This window comes from Dermacentor silvarum, chromosome 2 (assembly GCF_013339745.2).
Source record: "Dermacentor silvarum isolate Dsil-2018 chromosome 2, BIME_Dsil_1.4, whole genome shotgun sequence".
NCBI classification, from domain to species: Eukaryota; Metazoa; Arthropoda; class Arachnida; order Ixodida; family Ixodidae; genus Dermacentor; species Dermacentor silvarum.
Window position 1 is genome coordinate 210,493,341 of NC_051155.1, and position 17,764 is coordinate 210,511,104.

General features: G+C 45.7%; 1 protein-coding gene and 1 pseudogene across 2 annotated transcripts in view; one reads left to right on the top strand and one right to left on the bottom strand.

Annotated features, from left to right (window-relative positions):
- LOC119442529 (luciferin 4-monooxygenase) overlaps positions 1-11,359 on the top strand; it is a 55,908-nt gene extending 44,549 nt beyond the window's left edge. For both annotated transcript variants that reach the window (XM_049662218.1, XM_037707438.2), the window contains exons 9-10: positions 2,661-2,918; positions 10,965-11,359. In XM_049662218.1, the coding sequence (XP_049518175.1) occupies positions 2,661-2,918; positions 10,965-11,128 (422 nt within the window). In that variant the 3' untranslated portion in view covers positions 11,129-11,359. The remainder of the gene's footprint in view (positions 1-2,660; positions 2,919-10,964) is intronic.
- Positions 1,412-1,591, bottom strand: LOC119443272 (U2 spliceosomal RNA; annotated as a pseudogene).
- Positions 11,360-17,764: the final 6,405 nt, after the last annotated feature.

Sequence of the window (17,764 nt, forward strand, 5' to 3'; positions counted from 1 at the left end):
ACCATATCACCAGTGTTGAAGTGGGCATCGCGGTTGCGGGCATCATAGAAGAGTCGTTGCTTGTCCTGCGAAGCGGTAAGGCGCAGGCGTGCAATCTGGCGTGCCTCTACAGCTCTGGAGATGGCGTCACGGGCGTATTCTGAGGACGAGTCGATAACGCTGGGAAGGAGGGTGTCAAATGGCAGTGTGGGATTTCTTCGGCACAAGAGGTAAAATGGAGAAAAACTGCTATAGCAGAGTCATGTCGAGAGGAATTATACGCAAATGTCACGAAGGGTAGAGCGGCGTCCCAGTCATGATGGTCGGCGGAAGCATACATAGCAAGCATGTCTTTGATATTTCTATTAAGACGCTTGTGAGGTCATTGGTCTGAGGGTGGTACGCCGTTGTCAACTTGCGCTCCTTGTGAATACAGCCAAGGAGCGCCCGCTGCGTAAAGCCGTTGCGCTTCTTGGAGAACCCGCACCTCCACCAAATTGTTACGGGGAAAGAGGTTTAAAATATATTTACAGGATATTTACAGTGCGGCTACTGGCATACAAAACATACAATATGGTAAAACCAATCCGCGCGACATCAGAGAGCGTCGTCGTCTTCCGTACTGTCCAGAGATTCGTCTCGAGCAGCGCTTGGTAACAATATTATTGGTATACCCTCGACAAGCATTCGCACCGTCACCGTTGACGTCGTTGTGCGGTCACGGTACCGACGCGCATGCGCGGCCCGTGACCTGATCATGTACGTAGCATGCACGGATGGCTCAAAGCAGTAGCGCACCCAAGATCTTTGCCAGGGTAGGGTTGAATTTTTGTGGTGCGGGGGGAAGGAAGCATTTTGGGCACAAAATGCAATTTTCTTGCTTTAGCCAGAGGAATCCAACAGCAAATAAAAGGCCTAATAATTATAATAAGAAGGACACCAAGGATGTTGACTATGTTGATTTGTTCAGCGTTTTACTCAAAGTAACTTAAGAGTGATTGAATAAATACAAGACAATGACAGAGTGTTTTTGTTACTCAGGAAAAGTGGACCTCAAGCCACCTCCTGAATTGCAATGACAATGTGAACAGAGCACCTAAGGTAGACGTTGGACTGGTGGGACTGGACGCGTGGGGGGGAGGGGGGGGGTACAAGCCCCCCCCCCCCCCCCTCGTCGGTGCGCCACTGGCTCAAAGGCCCGCGCTTCTGGCAGAAGGTTATGTGCTTGCACGGAGGATTAGAAGTTCTCCAGAGACGCGAGAGAGGGCAGTGTGTTTCGCGAGTGTCCTCACCTAAAGAGCATATATCTTACACCCTGGTCGGGAGTAATAATTGTCCCTTCGCGGCTCCTCGACGCGGCACTATGGCGTTAGAAAGGCGTTTTACAGCGAAGATTTGGCTAGGTTCCCGCGGAACGATGTCCGTCGACCAAAAACCGTGGGCCGATTCCGAAGGTCGTGCAATACCGGGCCGACCCGCGGTGGAGATGAAGCAGGCTTCAAGCACTCCGCCAACTTGCAAAAATAAGTTTAATATCTTGGGTCGAAATACAACCCGTATCAGTTATTAAGCTGATAAGAACAGATACTACACTTTGAGCCGCGTCGGCCATGTCTCGAATTTTGCACCACTGGTGCACATTGAATGCCCTTCACCTTAACCCAACGAAGACAGTCTCACTCTGAAAAAAAGAAAACGACTATTCATTAAGATGTCATTTACAATAACCATCCTATAAAACAATCTAGTGAGACAAAAGTTTTGGGTGTTGTTATCGATAACTATGCAAAATTCCGCCTTCATGTGCGCTCTGTAGTTCATAAGGCTTCATATGGCTTGCATATGCTGTCTAAACGTCGAAACTATTTCCCTCCCGAGATACATATCAGCATTTACTACGTAATTGTTCAATCTCAACTTAACTAATGCATACCAATCTGGGGTTGCACATACAAAACTTATGTGTCATCGTTGTTTACACTTCAAAAAAGAGCTCTTCACATTATAGCTCCCCACAATACGCATATTAAGAGTCAAGATTTATTTAAAACCCTGAACATCCTCAACATTTACGATTTGTCAACATACAACATCACCTCCGTCATGCATCAAATAGTCAATGAAAAACTAGCCTTGGCAAGAGTCTCGCTTCGCCCCTCACTTCGCACTGTTGGGAACGTATCGCGCAGTCGTTTTTAATTGCCTAAGGTAAATACTAATCACGGTCACTCTACACTGCAGTTTACAGGCACCTTCGTTTGGAATAGGCTTGATAGTAACATAACGACTCTAAGAACATGGCCCATACATTTCTTTAAAAAATTAAATCACTCACTTATTGGCAATGCGTAGCACTGCGCATGCTTGCATACATCCTCACTTTTTTCTTTTCCTCTGCTGATATGTTTTGATGATGTGAGAAAGAAAATTGTTAGAAATAATTTATAACTTATGTGTGAAATATTTCTGTACTACTGTATTTTTTTTTTACTTATTTCAGCTGCTTTTGTTTTATGTGATTTCCCAGTATAAAATTGCAGCTGCCATAAAAGTGCTTTTTTTTTCCTTTATAACAAATGGTAGGGACCCTTTAAGAAATTTTTTGGGTCCCAAAAGTGTGTATTTTGTATTTGTATAGTTTATTTATGTTAAATAAACTTTCAAACTAATTATCCTTGCAGGTGACCTTGGTTACTATGACCACGACGGAAGGCTGTTTGTGTGCGGCCGACTGAAGACACTGCTTGAGTGCCAGAGAAGGAAATTCCCTCCATCAGATATTGAACACTGCCTCATGGATCATGAAGCCGTGGAAGAGGTATCTGTGCTGGGCATGCCTTTTGCAGAGCTCCAGCAGTTTCCTGCCGCTGTGGTCGTCACGAAAAGTGGCTTCACCCGGGACCAGCAGCTCGCCGAAGACTTGAAGCGTTACGTGGCTGGTACGAGTTCGTTTAAATATTTGCTGCTCAATTCGATGTCACCGAAAGTTCGGTGATTTAGTTGCGCTTTTGGGCCCGTATTCACACAACATCTCTTAAGTAGTAGTGTTGCCTGGATGGGTGACGTTCGGGCGCCCAGCACACATAATAGAGGTCGGCGTGATAACGAAATAACGATAATTGACAACCACAGAAGGCAATTACAAAATAGAATATGGGCCCCTGTGATTTGTTTATTGTGGTACGACTAAGGCGTTGTGCAGGGTAGGTTAATAATACCGCGATTGAAGATGTGGAACACAACACTGTTGTTCATGCTTGTCTAGGGTTGGTTTTTGCCTCTAACAAACGCACGCATAGTGTTTCGCGGAGAATTGTCTGCCACGTGCACTGGGTACGACAGTCACTCTTATCGTAGTGTTTGTGTTTTATCATTATCGTTACCACAACTGTCATGTGGTATGTCCGCTTACGGCCCTAATTAGCTGGCTCGCGCGCAGATGTCACTTAAGAGACGTGTTAACGGTCTTCTGAAGGGTCTTTTAAAGGCATTGGTAGATCGGCAACACTATAATAAAGCTTTCTAGAATTGGCTGCGTATAGTTCAGTAAGACGCACAGTCTGTTGCACGAAATGCATGCCATGTACCGCAATACATGCTACAATATTTGTGCTGCCTTCTAAGCTATAAAGGTAAGAAAAAAAAGTGTAAATCTTCGAAACCTTAGCGGCGTGCTATTTCTTCTCAACCCACCTGCTGCTGCTTTTTTTTTTTGTGAGCTTCAAGTTCTGAGTCAACTAAGCATCAACTGTCCGATTTTTAATGGAGTACCATGAATATTTCTTCTTTTCCTGTACTTCACTTAGCCATGAGCCTGACTGGCATTCAGATTGTGAGGTAGCGTGTCAGTAAAGCTTACGATTTCGGTCATTAAACCAGGCAAAATGCATCTGACTTTTGTTTTCGGAAACTGTATTTATTTCGCATTCACAGTGCCTTCCATGTTTTTGCTTGAGACTGGAAGCGGCAATTAATGCACTTCACTTTACATCAATGATTTGAAAATTGGAGGACGCTTAAGCTCCACCTTTAAGAGCGGAACGCGGTAGCGTTATCGGGCCCCGTTCGCATCGCATTTTTCTTTCAGTGGGCTTCACTGCAACACAGAACGTGAGAAAGGCAGCTTACAAAGACCAAGCTAACACCAATCCCCGTAAAATAGGCTTCACTTTTAAACAGAAATGCATTGCTGGGAAGACGTCTTTCCAGGGGCGATATAAGTCGTCTTATATTTAAATGTGAAGGCCCTAGCACCTTCTTTATTATTTTAATAATTGTTCGCTATTGCCCCGACGCGCGCGCGTGTCCAAAACGCATTAGGAAGGCGAAGTCCCAATTGGACCTGCCGAGGATGCGAGCGCCATCTGGATAGCATTTTCACAAGTAAACTACCCAAGCGCGCCGCTGTTGGTATGGTAGAAATGCTGGAAAAGGGGTTTGTGTTTGAGTTTCCTCGTAACAGAATTATGTTTTCTCGCACATTCAAATTACAATCCGACGCCACCATGTCTGTAGGTTGTGGTTAAGTCGTACTTTACCCTGACGAATTTCCCTCTGAGAAATTCAATTTTTGTTTACCAAAACCTTGCACCACGTGGAGGGCCTGCGTGGTCGGGTTGGTTCGGGATGATTTTCTCCGCCACGGACGCCGACATCCACACCGGCATCGACGCCGACGCCGGATTTTCTGCGACACGGCGATCTTAACGCTATCGCGTTAAAATATCACTCACACACAGTGCAGTCACATACGCAGATTATATGTTTTTCTAGTAGAAACAGTTAACACCTCGAAACAAAATGTATATGCTGGCTGCATAACTTAACTCACTGGATTTATACAAATCAATCAACTTCAACTTACTGTTTGGAAAACAACGTTTGTCGCACCTATGGTACGCAATAAAATATATTCACGAGTAATTTAATCAGCTACGAAACCATCGAACTATAACGAGTGAAATCACAAATTAGTTTTGGTGTAATATTGAGCACATACGCTGGAGTACAGAAGTTGCTTCTGTAAGCTCTTTATCTAAATGAATAGAAATCATAAATGAAGAAACATTTCTGCCTATCATTAGGCTATTATGGCTAATAATAATTATGGTATACCCTAGCCCCTCACTATTACACAGGATCTATCCCGAAATTCAAACGTCAAACACTTGCGCGCTTTGCTCAGACTTCGCCAGCGTAGAATACATGTTCTGGCGGCGCCCCGCGCTACGGGGTTACGAAGATGTTACGTCGTCCAAGTGGGAGGCTGCTCTACGCAGTCCGGATTTTGAAGCACAACTATGGGCAGTCCAGCGGGCGCGCGACTTGGCGGAGAGGCTAGGTCTTTCTGTCCCGACGTGGGAGAGGCCCGCTATGTGCTAGTGCACGTTCCGAAGGACATCAATAAAGTTTTTCCATTCCATTTTTGTCTATTATAATATTAATATTATAATATTATGCCGCAGTCCTGCAGACTTCCGACTAGAGTATTATCTTCAAGTATTGTCTTCTATAAAGCATCACCACTACGTGATGCTTTATGCGTACTACAAAAGTGGCCTATTGCGCAGTATTTGGTTTACTTCGACATGAAAACAAGTTGCCATCTTCCATTAAAGCGAGTATACATCGCGTATAATCACTAATTCAATTAAAGGTATCTGTACTTGCTTCTAAACAAGTTTGCTCTGACCTGGACTCCTTCAACAGCCCACTTATGAAGATAGTACCTATAAGAGATTTGAATGTATTACACCTGGGACATGCTACGACAGTCACTCGGATACACCATGCCAGTATTTCTTAATTGTTTTTCTCTTTGCGTGCTTTTCATCCATAGATATAAAGTCAACGACATGTTTTCGATGCTATTCGAGTTGCACTTGACTGACCGATTGATTGACTGACCGATTGATTGATTACTTGGTTGATTGGTCGATTCCTGTGCCTTAACGTCCAGAAACAACTCTGGGGCTATGAGAGATGCCTCAGTGGAGGGCTCCTGATTAATTTTGACCACCTGGGCTTCTAACGTGCATCTAAATTTAACCCCATGAGCGTTCGTGCATTTCGCCCCTATCGAAATGCGGCCACCTCGACCGGTAACCAAGCCGGCGACCCCGAGCTAAGCAGAAGAACGCCATAGCCACTGAGTTACCGTGGCGGGTAATAAGTTGCACTTGACAGCATGCGTGTAAGTCACACGTGAACTTGTAGTTGTAAGAGTTCGTTGTGCGGATACTTCCTACTTTCGAGCTCTTGTCATGTAATGCCTGCTTCTTGTTACCCTGTGTAACGCTGTGATCTGTTTTGTTTGTATTAAGCCACGCTGAGTGCGTCACAGTGGCCGAGGACCCCCCTCAGCAACTATTTTTTGTTTTCTTTTTTTCTCCTTCAGTACTCAAGCCCATGCACATTTGAAATTCAAATAAAAGCCGAACTGAAATGAAATCGGATCACAACTTGGTCCGAGATTGCTATCTGTTGCTTTACCCTCACCCTCCTCAGTCAATCGCTCTGTGTGCGTGCGTGCGTGCGTGCGTGCGTGCGTGCGTGTGTGTGTGTGTGTGTGTGTGTGTGTGTGTGTGTGTGTGTGTGTGTGTGTGTGTGTGTGTGTGTGTGTGCGTGCGTGCGTGCGTGCGTGCGTGCGTGCTGTGTGTGTGTGTGTGTGGTGTGTGTGTGTGTGTGGTGTGTGTGTGTGTGGTGTGTGTGTGTGTGGTGTGTGTGTGTGTGTGGTGTGTGTGTGTGTGTGTGTGTGTGTGTGTGTGTGTGTGGTGTGCTGTGTGGTGTGTGTGGTGTGGTGTGGTGTGTGTGTGTGTGTGTGTGTGTGTGTGTGTGTGTGTGTGTTTAAGTTCAGTGCGGACTTTAAAATGCCAATGCCTAAGGGAGAACTTCAATCAATAACCAAGAAGCATCATTTACTCCATATCATACTACTAGAGTTGGACGTTACCTTCACTGGCACTATCTCCTTCTTCGCGCCCCCCCCCCCCCCACCCCCACCCTTTTTTTTTTACTTAGTATGCTAATAGATGCAAGACGTCCGTTGCCGTTATAAAAACTGATATGGATTTCATATCAATTAAGTAAAGATTCATGTTAAAAACATGAGGAAAACAGTGAATTATTGGACTGCATATGAAAGCGTTTCAGTGGGACCGACGCTGGAATAAGTTACTCTTGGGCATGGTGTTGTGTTTTTGACATCCAGTGCATTATTATCGTCTGCCATGGCGCTTCCTACGCTATGTGCAGGTGTGACGGGCATCCTCAGAATGTGCGCACAGCTAATTCTCTCTCTTCCTATTCATTCTTATTATACGCTTCCCCATGTGTAAGTTAGAAAAGCGGACGTATGCCTGGATGGCCTGCCTGTATTCTTTCATCTATCTCTCTATCTCTCTCTTTCTTCTTTTTATCCGTATTGCCCTGTGTACTGGAATACCTTTTTTTTTCCCACAAATCGTGAATTCCTTTCCTCTCGTAACAACACAGCTCATTTCATTTCTTTTCCCACGATGTTTTTCTTTTTTTTAACAAATACGAAAGATCTGTGGAAGGCACATTTATCATTCGATGGTTTTCTGGATTTAGCAAACAAACAAACAGTAGCGACAATTTCGCATGGTGACTATTTCTTAACCAGCATCACGTAGGTTAAGCGACTTCCATACGGAAAGGTGTCGGGATTTATTCAAGCGCTGACAATTACGCAAGAAAGTGAATTAATAATATTATTATTTTTTTTGTTGTACTGTAACACAGTTACTTGCCGTAAATGAGTGCCATGAAGCTAGGACTTTGGACATAGAACAATTAAAGGAGCGGCGAAATCCATGGACCACATATACGTTATTCCCATTCTTGGTGAATGGTTGCAGCGCCAGATTTTGCTCTAGTAGTTTTTATATGAACGCATGAAGTCTAGCGTAGTACCACGTGACATCTCTTTCACCTCCCGTGCTCTCCTCTTGCCGCCACCTTACACTATCTCATAGCCTCCGATCTCCTTCTCGGCGTTTGCACGCCTCCTCTCTCGCCGTGGCGCGATTCGGTTATGCTGCAGTGTTCAATTATCCAAGAAGACGAAGACGCAATGACGACCCATCCCCCGCTGCGCTGTAAAAAGAAGAACCGCTTTCCACGTCTTCGTCATCTACCGCTCATCGACTCGTCTATAAGACGCCGCACAAGCAATTATATCTCACAAGTAACTTGCAGCTCTGCCGAAGGTACCAGGTGTACACCGACAATATCCTTGCGCAGCGGAATATAGTTCAGCCGTAACTGTTGGATTATTGGCAGGATTAGAGAGTTTATTCTTGCTCCGTACATGATACGTTACAGGCGATACGTGACATCTTATAGGCTATTTGCGAATGTACGTGGTATACGGCGATTTACTGTGGCGGTTAAACCGTAAAAGCCTCCCTAACCACGGCAACATGGCACGCCCATACAGCCCAGACCGCCGGCTGTATACTCCCCGCTTCTATGCGAATTGGCGCTTGGTGCTGGCTTTCTGACATGACAGAAGAAATAAGTGGTAAAATTAGTCATCGCTTACTTTCGTCTCACGCTAAGGGCGTAGCATTAGGTATGTTTTGTCGTTGTTACTGAGATCAGCTGTTTGTTTTCTAGGACTATACATTGGCGGCAGCGAGCCGTAAAAGTGGTTTGATTTTCAGTTAGCAGACGGCGCCACAACATTAGCAGTGGCGATGCGTTGAGGATGCGGAACGCGATAAAGACCTAATTGTCCGCTGCATTATAATTTCCTACTCTGCCCCAGTACGATACGCGATGACGGTGGCGAGCAAACGCCAAATGGACACCGAGCAGCCGATGCGGCGAGAGTGAACAGTTTTAAGTGCGATCGCCCTTACTACTGGCTCAGGAGGCTGCAAGGGAGACGGCGTGTAGACGAAGCGAAGCCTATCTGTCGCATTCATATAAATGCAGCTGGTGGTTACAACGCCAAAACACTGGTTGCGTCGATCCACTAACCGTGGAGCATGTGTCGGCAGGATGGCAAGCAGACGCTGAGCAGACGATGTGGGGCGGATGAAGACATCTTCAGAGCATTTGGCATTCCGATTGCGTAAGGAGTTCTGCAGCTTCCGCAGTGCTCTAAGATACTACTGAGAGAGAGAGGGAAAGAGACAGACAGAGAGAGAGAAAACATTTATTGTTCATGAGGTGGGGCGACTTCCTTGTAGAGTGGAGCCCTTAGTTCAGGGCCCCATTGGCTCGCGCCACCCCGCGTGCACGCTGGATCAGCGGACGCTGCTCTTGCGGGTCTGAGCTGGTCAGCGCAGTCTCCGATAGAGTTATAGGGGAGCTATACCGTCCTAAGAAAATCGAAAAACACATGTCGGCAGGCAGAGCCAGGAACTGTAGGAATTATGTTGGCCGGCTTGGGCGTCGGCGTTGCAGAGGCCAGCGTTTGTCAGATAGGCTCGGTTGAGCTTATACGGACGAGGTAGCTTCGCGGCAATGTCTTCTGCACCCATCAGCCAACACGTAGATACGCGGGGTGCTAGCAAGACCTCGCCACTAGTTGCATGTAGGCTCCCTACTCGCCACCGAGTAACACTTCAATGGGCATCGGCGCAACTACGTCTGTCCTGCCGGAAAGCCGTCGAGCTTTGAACGAGCTGTGATGAGAACGAACATTCAGTGGCAACGCAACTCCGTATTTCTACGTCGCTCCCGAGAGCTTCTGTCATGTGTATTTATTTGTTTTGACACGTGCTGTCATTCCGTCTCTTTCTGTTTTCCCATGTCGTCGCTGGCATGTATCTCCCACTCAACGGTGAGCTTGCTTTCCGAATCTAAAAGTGCTCTGACAGAGGTCACCTTTTGGTCTCGTGTCTAGTTCATTCGTCGTGCAAGCTTCCCTCATCGCGTCTTCGTTCAAGAGCTCCATCTTCTCCGGCGAGGCCACCTATGTTGCCGTTGCTCGAAACAAAGGCGATCGATCGGACCGATCGCTGATGCCACGGGCAAAGCTAGCGCGATGTGAGAATACCTATGCGCTATAGACTTACACTCAGCCCCATATAAATCGACGAGCGCTGAGTAACGTGTACCACATCGCACTGAATCATTTGGTTTGTCTACATTAAGCTACGTCCGCCGGGCAGCTAGCGCGGTTTGGATGACTGGGAAGGCATGCTTCTGGGTGAGACTGAGCATAAAGCTCTATTTGCCGTACTGTCTGCTCATACGGTTCGTTTTTTTGTTTTTTTTTTATCAATGCCTCAAGATCTTTCAACTTTTTTACTGAACGTAAAGAAATCTAGTGGAGCTCTCGGTGCACGAGGCCGTCGGAAAAGTGCAAGCTATAACTATGCAACTGCTTTTGACATCGCAAGCATTAGCTGCAGCTGCAGAGCTTTTTTTTTTTTTTTTTTTTTTTTTTGCTTCGACTCAAGTGAAGAAAACAAAAGAAAACCTAACTGTATATTGTTTTCTTTCTACTATTGCCAGTTATATTTTCAAATGTGATTTTTCGTTTCAGTATTTTCTTCTCTGCATTTATTTGCTGCTTCTTTTTAAAGAAGCCTCTTCTTTAAAGAAGCTCCTTGGCTTATTTCTTCAACTTTCGCGGTGCTGCTGGGCGCGCTCCTTCTGGCCGCTGTCGTGCCGAATAGCTCTGGTCGAATGCGTGGGCCATACCAAAAGTAATGTCGACATCACGCCGACAAGCGAGGAACGCTGAGAGTTGAACTGCTTGTTGCATGTTAACTACGAGGTTCCGTGTCGATGTCGCGCAGCCAGTCAATGCAAGGAGACCCCGCAAAGTCAAATATCGGACAAGCAATTAGCCCCGCAAAATGAGTTACCAGCGTCTTGCTGGTAATTCATTCGTGTACACTCTTTCTGGGTCTCATCCCAGTTGCGCTATATCTTTCTGTGCCGACCATTCGTTTTCTTCGTACATTGCAGTGCCATAGTATGCGCCCGTCCTTTTCCGCACGCAGGGAGGTTGGCCAGTTTCAAGCACCTTCACGGCGGAATCTACTTTGCGGACGCTCTTCCGAGGAACACCCGTGGGAAAGTCAGGAGCACCGCACTTAAAGAGATGCTTGAAACACTGCCCAGAATGGACAGCAAGGAAGACCCTGTCGAAGACTGCGTATACTAGACGCCACGTGACATTGGAATGCACTGCAGGAAATCCCGCCTGTGTTTATCTCTCAACGAGACGCTGAGGGCTTCCCCGTGCATAATGTATTTCTTTTTCGGGCTTTGCTCATGGCTGGGTTTTATGGAATAAACTGGCGTAGTTGGACGCGGTTGACGTAGTTGGACAAGTCCAACTACGTCAGCCGTACGGCATACATCGTGGTACGTACTGCAGGTACGGCAGTATGCAATAGCAGGTGTGTGTGTGTTGCATTTCTTTTTTTTTTTTTAGCTGCACCATTTTTAAAAAACTGCTTATGGCAGATAGCACAGTTCTAACTGTTGAGCTAAATCACGCGATGAGCGGTCATTACTTGCACGATAAATCAAAATTCTTATTTGAATATGAGTAACATAATTACACTAATTATCTTTTTAAATAATTACTTTGTGGCACATACGCTATTTCAATATTTCAATCTACGAATTATAGCGTGTGATTTTGCAAGGCGTATAGACTTGGAACGGATTCTCAGGACTGCACCAGTTTCGAGACATTAAATTTTGAAGTGTCGAACGGAATGCGTTGGCGTTCAGTTACTTTTATGCTTGAATACATTTAACAGCGTTTTCTTTAAAATGTAAGTGGAACAACAGTGAATTTTGATCGCCAGTTTGACGCCGCATGTCTCGAAACCGGTGCCATCTTCAGAGTTCGTTGCATGTTGATATGCCTTGCGAGCTCACTAGCTACAGTTCTTATATTGAAATATGGGTCGTACCGAAATTAAATATTTAAAAACCTAATTAATGTAATTATGTTAATAATTCAATTAAGAATTTTGATTTCGCTTAGAAGCAATGGCCGGCTGACTGAGCAATTTAGCTTTGGGGTTACAATTGTGCTATCTATCTAGCAGCACGCTCTATACGTACTTTCCGCGACGCACGATACTCTTCTCCATCCTCCATGCGCGTTCCTCCTGCGGCGATCGCTTCCCTCGCTGCCACAAACATAATTTCACCGATTTGACAGACGGGGCATGCACTAAAGAACACCCTATATAGCGGCATCAACGTGCCCACCCACACGCGTAGCGCTGCGAACACTGGAGCCCGACCACAACTTGCTGCTATTGATGACGATGATACGCCTGTATAGGAATCGACCCCTGGGTAAAGGTGTTCCAGGGCCCGTTTCTATGGAGCTCATTTACTCCGGGATAGATGTATCTGAGTGAAAATTGTGGAGAAAACGTGGTCAACAATAGCCCTGGCTCATCCCATTGGCACGCGTTGTCAGAGCCAGGTGTGCCACACGGAGCCCATCGTCGGGCTGCTCTCTAATCACCAGCGCGCGCGGCGAGACGCTGACCAAAGTGTCCACTGCGTTACAAACAGCGCGGCTGGTCCAATATATTTTACTTGAGGCAGCAACGCCGCTGCGACGCAGGCGTTTCTTCCGCTACTTAGCAAACTGTCTCTCAACATATATATATATATATATATATATATATATATATCGATGCGGAGCTGCGCGCCCGGTTTAGTTTCGGCTCGAAGGAGTCCAGGACATCATGTTCCTTGCTGACGAGCTGCGGAGCGTGATCGGGCGGCTAACAAGACGCAATATAACCGCACCGGTGTGTTTTCCTAGTGTGCTATAGGCCATGCGAGTTCTTCGCCGCCGCAAACTTTCTATCAACCGCGGGAGGGACAGTTGGCGCGCACGCCTCGGCTGCGTCGAGAACTGTGTGCCGGGTGACGCTCGCCGTTTCAAACCTTCCCTTTCCTTCGGTGAGTGTCTTGCTGTACTAATTAATTCAGGAAGATTGCTGCCGCATTCTCGAGGACCATAGCTCCGCGACGACAGATAAGACCTGCCGCCCACGGTTGTCACTTGGACGGTGTCAATTACCGGCGCAGATACGAACTGTATTGCATATGAGACTCCCTTTGTCGCGCACGTGAACTGAAGAGGGAGTGCATTCGCGGCTCCTAAATAGGACGCTTTGTGAATTCGGCACATACTAAATAAATGAGAACCCGTATTCACAAGAATCTCTTAAACTAAAATTGTTCGTTAATGCGAATTACAGCCAATCCTTACGCTGCCCATATCATTAGCGAAGGTGGACAGTCAGTGGCAAAAAAGCAATTTCCAACAAAACGCATTGTGATTTCGGCCGGAGAAAACGAATCTATCGCATATTGAACGGCCCATATACAGAGAGCCAGAAATAGTCTAAGAGAGATCTTGGCACCTACGTACAAGTTATACACGTTAGCACACTAAGACGCTAATACGGTCACCGCTAAACATCTTTCGGTTACGCAGCTCAATGCAACCGCATGTTTAACGATGCAGAACGTCACTATGTAGAATGAGCGTCCTATCTATAAAAGTGCTCGATTTTAAGAAAGAAATGCGGTATTCTCGGACCGAACATTCCGAGACCGTTTGCTCGTATCGGATAAGCCGGCTGGTAGGCCTACATCTGCGGTCTACAATAATAATGTGTCTGGATCGGTCTGCTCAAACCTGTACATGCAGCTGGAGACGATGGCAACAAATTGACATTTTTCCACACCATGAGGTGCAGGACCATGAGCTGACGGCTTCGGCAATACTTTAATTCCATTTACGAAGCTACAGGCTTCTTCTACGCAACATATTAAAAGAACGCAAAAAAAAAAAAACAATAAGAAGGAAGAAAGCCGGGAAGAACAAATGACAGCACTGGCGGTCCGTGTTTCTCTTTTTCTCATCTTTTTGTGTTTTCTTAGCTTTTTTTCGTATAATAAACCCACTCGCTTTGTAGACCACCTCGGCTTTTGTAAGCTTGTTGCACAATTTATCGTGCACGACCAGGCAACCTGAAGTCGGTCAGGTTTGTGTATGCTCTGTATCATCCATAATACTTGAGTCATTAAATATTGTATGCCTTGAACAACCTAAACAAAGTTTCTTGTTAATGGACAAGTGCCATCATTTACTTCAACTCGCGTGTTCATTAGTGCGAAAGTAACACATCTCAATGGTCCTGTCGCACCTGTAACTGATATAATAAATCAAATAAACCCAAGTTCCCTGGTCCCTACCTGGCAGGGACAACAACAATATTTACTTGGAGGCTAAAGGGAACAATTCAATGCCACAAAAGAGCCCCAAGACTGCAGGTCGAGTCCTTTGGGAAATTACCGCAGGGACGTGGCCCTTAACGCCTCCAGTTTTGCCGATCAGCTCTCCGGCACCATTCTTTCGGACAAAGTGAGGAGCTTCTATATATATATATATATATATATATATATATATATATATATATATATATATATATATACCGTACGACTGGAAGCCAAGAAGTTGCTGGTCGTCTCTCTTTCATCGACGAAACATCCAGCAATTATGTCTGATTCCCCATCTATGCAACAATGCTTGTCAACGACCTCCTTTCATTTCACCTACTTTTCGTCGGACATAATAATAGAAGAGCGTACGCCTGTTCACCTTGCACCGTATATTGGTCTCGTGTTACGTGTTCCGAACTCACTATACACGTACGTTTTGGTACCCAGTATATAGTGTAGGTGCAACTTGCGCTCTCCGTTTGCCTTAGTATGTTCCGCAGGATACGCCGCAGCATCCCTGTCTTAGGACGTGCTGCATCATTGCCACGTTCTGCGCATTGCGATATGCACTATCCACAGCACAAATATATAAACGGCTTGTGCGCCTCCAGTCCGGGGTCAAATTGGTGACAATGGCATGATATGAAAGCCAGCTGTTATGTTTGTGACCGAAATCATCTAGCCCATGATTTTCTTTGTTATGCAAGTTTTAAGGAATAGTTAATTCTTGTTCACTCTAACTTTCATTTGCGTCCGGCGTGAATGGAGGGCCGGTTGCAGCACGGCCGAATTCACTTTGACTAACTGCGCTGTAGATTTTGCGAACACGTTTCTTCTAATCTTACAATACTTTTCTTACTCTTTTCATTAGATGAAAGTGAGTAGCCGTCTCCGTTATAGATGACCGAATGTCCTCCTTTTGCTTTTATTTCAAAATATAAACGTGTTTGTTTTAATGATGAGCGCTCAATTATTTTTATTTCAGTAGCAGCTCACCGCTTCGCACCTCTCAACGTAACTCATCACTGACAGTGGGCGTACAATGTAACTAAATATAAATTGTGTACAATGCTTATTAAAAAGAATGATACTGTCCAGAATACATCAAACTGAAGTGAGGCACTAGATGCCTGCCTACCCGACGGCGATCTGCCTTTAAATGTTCAGTGGAGCACAACCCACCCGCCCTGGTTGCTTAGTGGCTACGGTGTTGGGCTGCTAAGCACGAGGTCACGGGATCGAATCCCCGCCACGGCGGCCGCATTTCTATGAGGGCGGAATGCGAAAACACCCTTGTACTTAGATTTAGGTGCACGTTAAAGAACCCCAGGTGGTGGAAATTATTCCGGAGCTCCCCACAATGGCGTGCCTCATAATCAGGTCGTCGTTTTCGCACGTAAAACCCAATAATTTAAAATAAAAAAATAGACCAGAACAATGCGATCTCTTTAGAGTGCACTCACTTTCAGTGACGCAACTGAACACCGTGTTCGTATCTCTTTCCGCTAGACGCATGCTGGACACGCAGAAAACGCATCAACCATGGCTGTTCACACGATATACCGCTAGTTGTGGCGGAGAACAAACCCACGTGCTTGCCGTCGTTGAAGCGATGAGCGACTAACCTGAGGTACATCGCTGAACGCGATGCGTGGCTGGTCGAGTTGTTACCGCCTCTGATGCTCCACTGATCGGCGACTTCGCAGCTTCAATTGCACGCACTGCGCATAAAACAAACGTTGCGCTATGCAAAAAACATGTAAGCAAACAAACAACAACACTGCGAATTTGACAGTCGGTACATAGTTTTCCAATGTCACAGCTAATGTGTGCGCGTGTTTTAATGGCAGAGGCCGTATCTATGCTCCCCACCACAAATACGCCTGCGCGAGGTAAATCCACGCATGGTTGTTAGCGCGTGTATTTCGGCGGCGCCCTCTACTGATGTCGGGGAAATGGCTCGTTAATGTTGCGTACGTGGAGAAGCAGTAAGGCACGTGCGCTAAAGGAGCCGTCTCAATGCCCCCCCCCCCCCCCCCCACCCCCATCCCCACACACACTTTTTTTTTCTACAATCGCCCACGTTGTTCGCAAATATGAAACTCGAAATAGAAACTGTCAGCGCTTTCTGGTTGTTCTATTGCTGAAAGCATACTATATGAGTATGTTGTTGTTTCTAGCTCTATTAGGGACTGCAATGTCAAGCTTTCTTACGGCACTTTATCACAGGAATCAATGAAAACATGTAGAAGAAAGCAAGTTTTACCTTTAGAATATCTTCGCCTTGTTTTTAACTTCTTTCAAAATAAGGCCTCTACAGGTATATATGCAGCTCTACGTAATGTCGAGGTTGAATATTTGCCTTGACTCAATGTGTAATCCTAACAATCGTAGGTGTTGCTTTCTTCTTCATTTATCGACTTCATTTAGTGACTTAGAATTAAGGCTTCGAAAATGTTCATTATTGCCATTTCACCGGCCTGCCTGAACGTTGTCCTTCCACTCTCGACATAAAATTGTGAACAACAAAAACCATAAATACGAAACGAATGAGCACGCTGAGTGTATCAAATCACTCAGTCTAAAAAAGAGAGAGAGAGAGAGAGAGAGAGAGAGAAGACAGGGAGGAATAAATTTTGTGCCTTACTATTTCACAGACGCGTATACGTTTTTCAGACAGAAGCACCGTAATTGAGCGCCTCTCCAATCGATGTCTGCCTTCCAAAGTTCGTGTTCAATCTGTCTTGAGACCATTCGATGCTAAACGATGTTGGGAAGGGAGTTGAACAGAGACGGCTAAGTCGCCTCCAATCTTCGTTTAGTGTGGTTCATTGCTCCCTCAGTGACACTTTAGAAACGAGGCTTTTCGCAATCTAGTCCCCAAGACGCGATATCTCTAGAGCAGTGCGCAGAGATTAGTGATTTTGCTCCGAGCGACATTGTCTGATACTTCTGCTTCTAAAGAAAGTGCAGCCATACTAATATAGCGAACCTAGAAGCGAGGGCGTTCGTCTGACTGGGTAATAAGGTTTCCTTGACAAAATTTGTTGGGGGTTTTTGAAACGAATGGGAGCATTGGAAGACTTTCCGATACTCTAGAAAGCTGACTCGCATACACCTGTAAGACTGACTCAGGCTTTATAATGAAGAGCCCTGGAGGTTGAGAGTTGTGTCCGTTATGCCTCGTCGGTAAGCTGCCCTGTCGCGTTGCTTTTGTTCAGTAGACCCACGTGATTTTGAAATATTTCGTTCAGCGCCAATCTTGCATGTCTGATGTCCTGTTTCCTCTGAAAACGGGGCATCACGTTTGCCCAAGAAATGCATAAACTCCTGAGGGTGCACTACTCTGCAACTATAAGGAAATATGCACAAAGGTAAACAAAAAGTAACGTTATTACGTTACTTATTGTAGGAAATCTCACTGCAGAGTTCGGAAATATGAAAAATAGGAAAAGAAGCCGAAATGCCATTGGAGAAAAATTCGCGCGCCTTGGTGCCAAGTCCACGAGTGTATTGGTAGAAATTG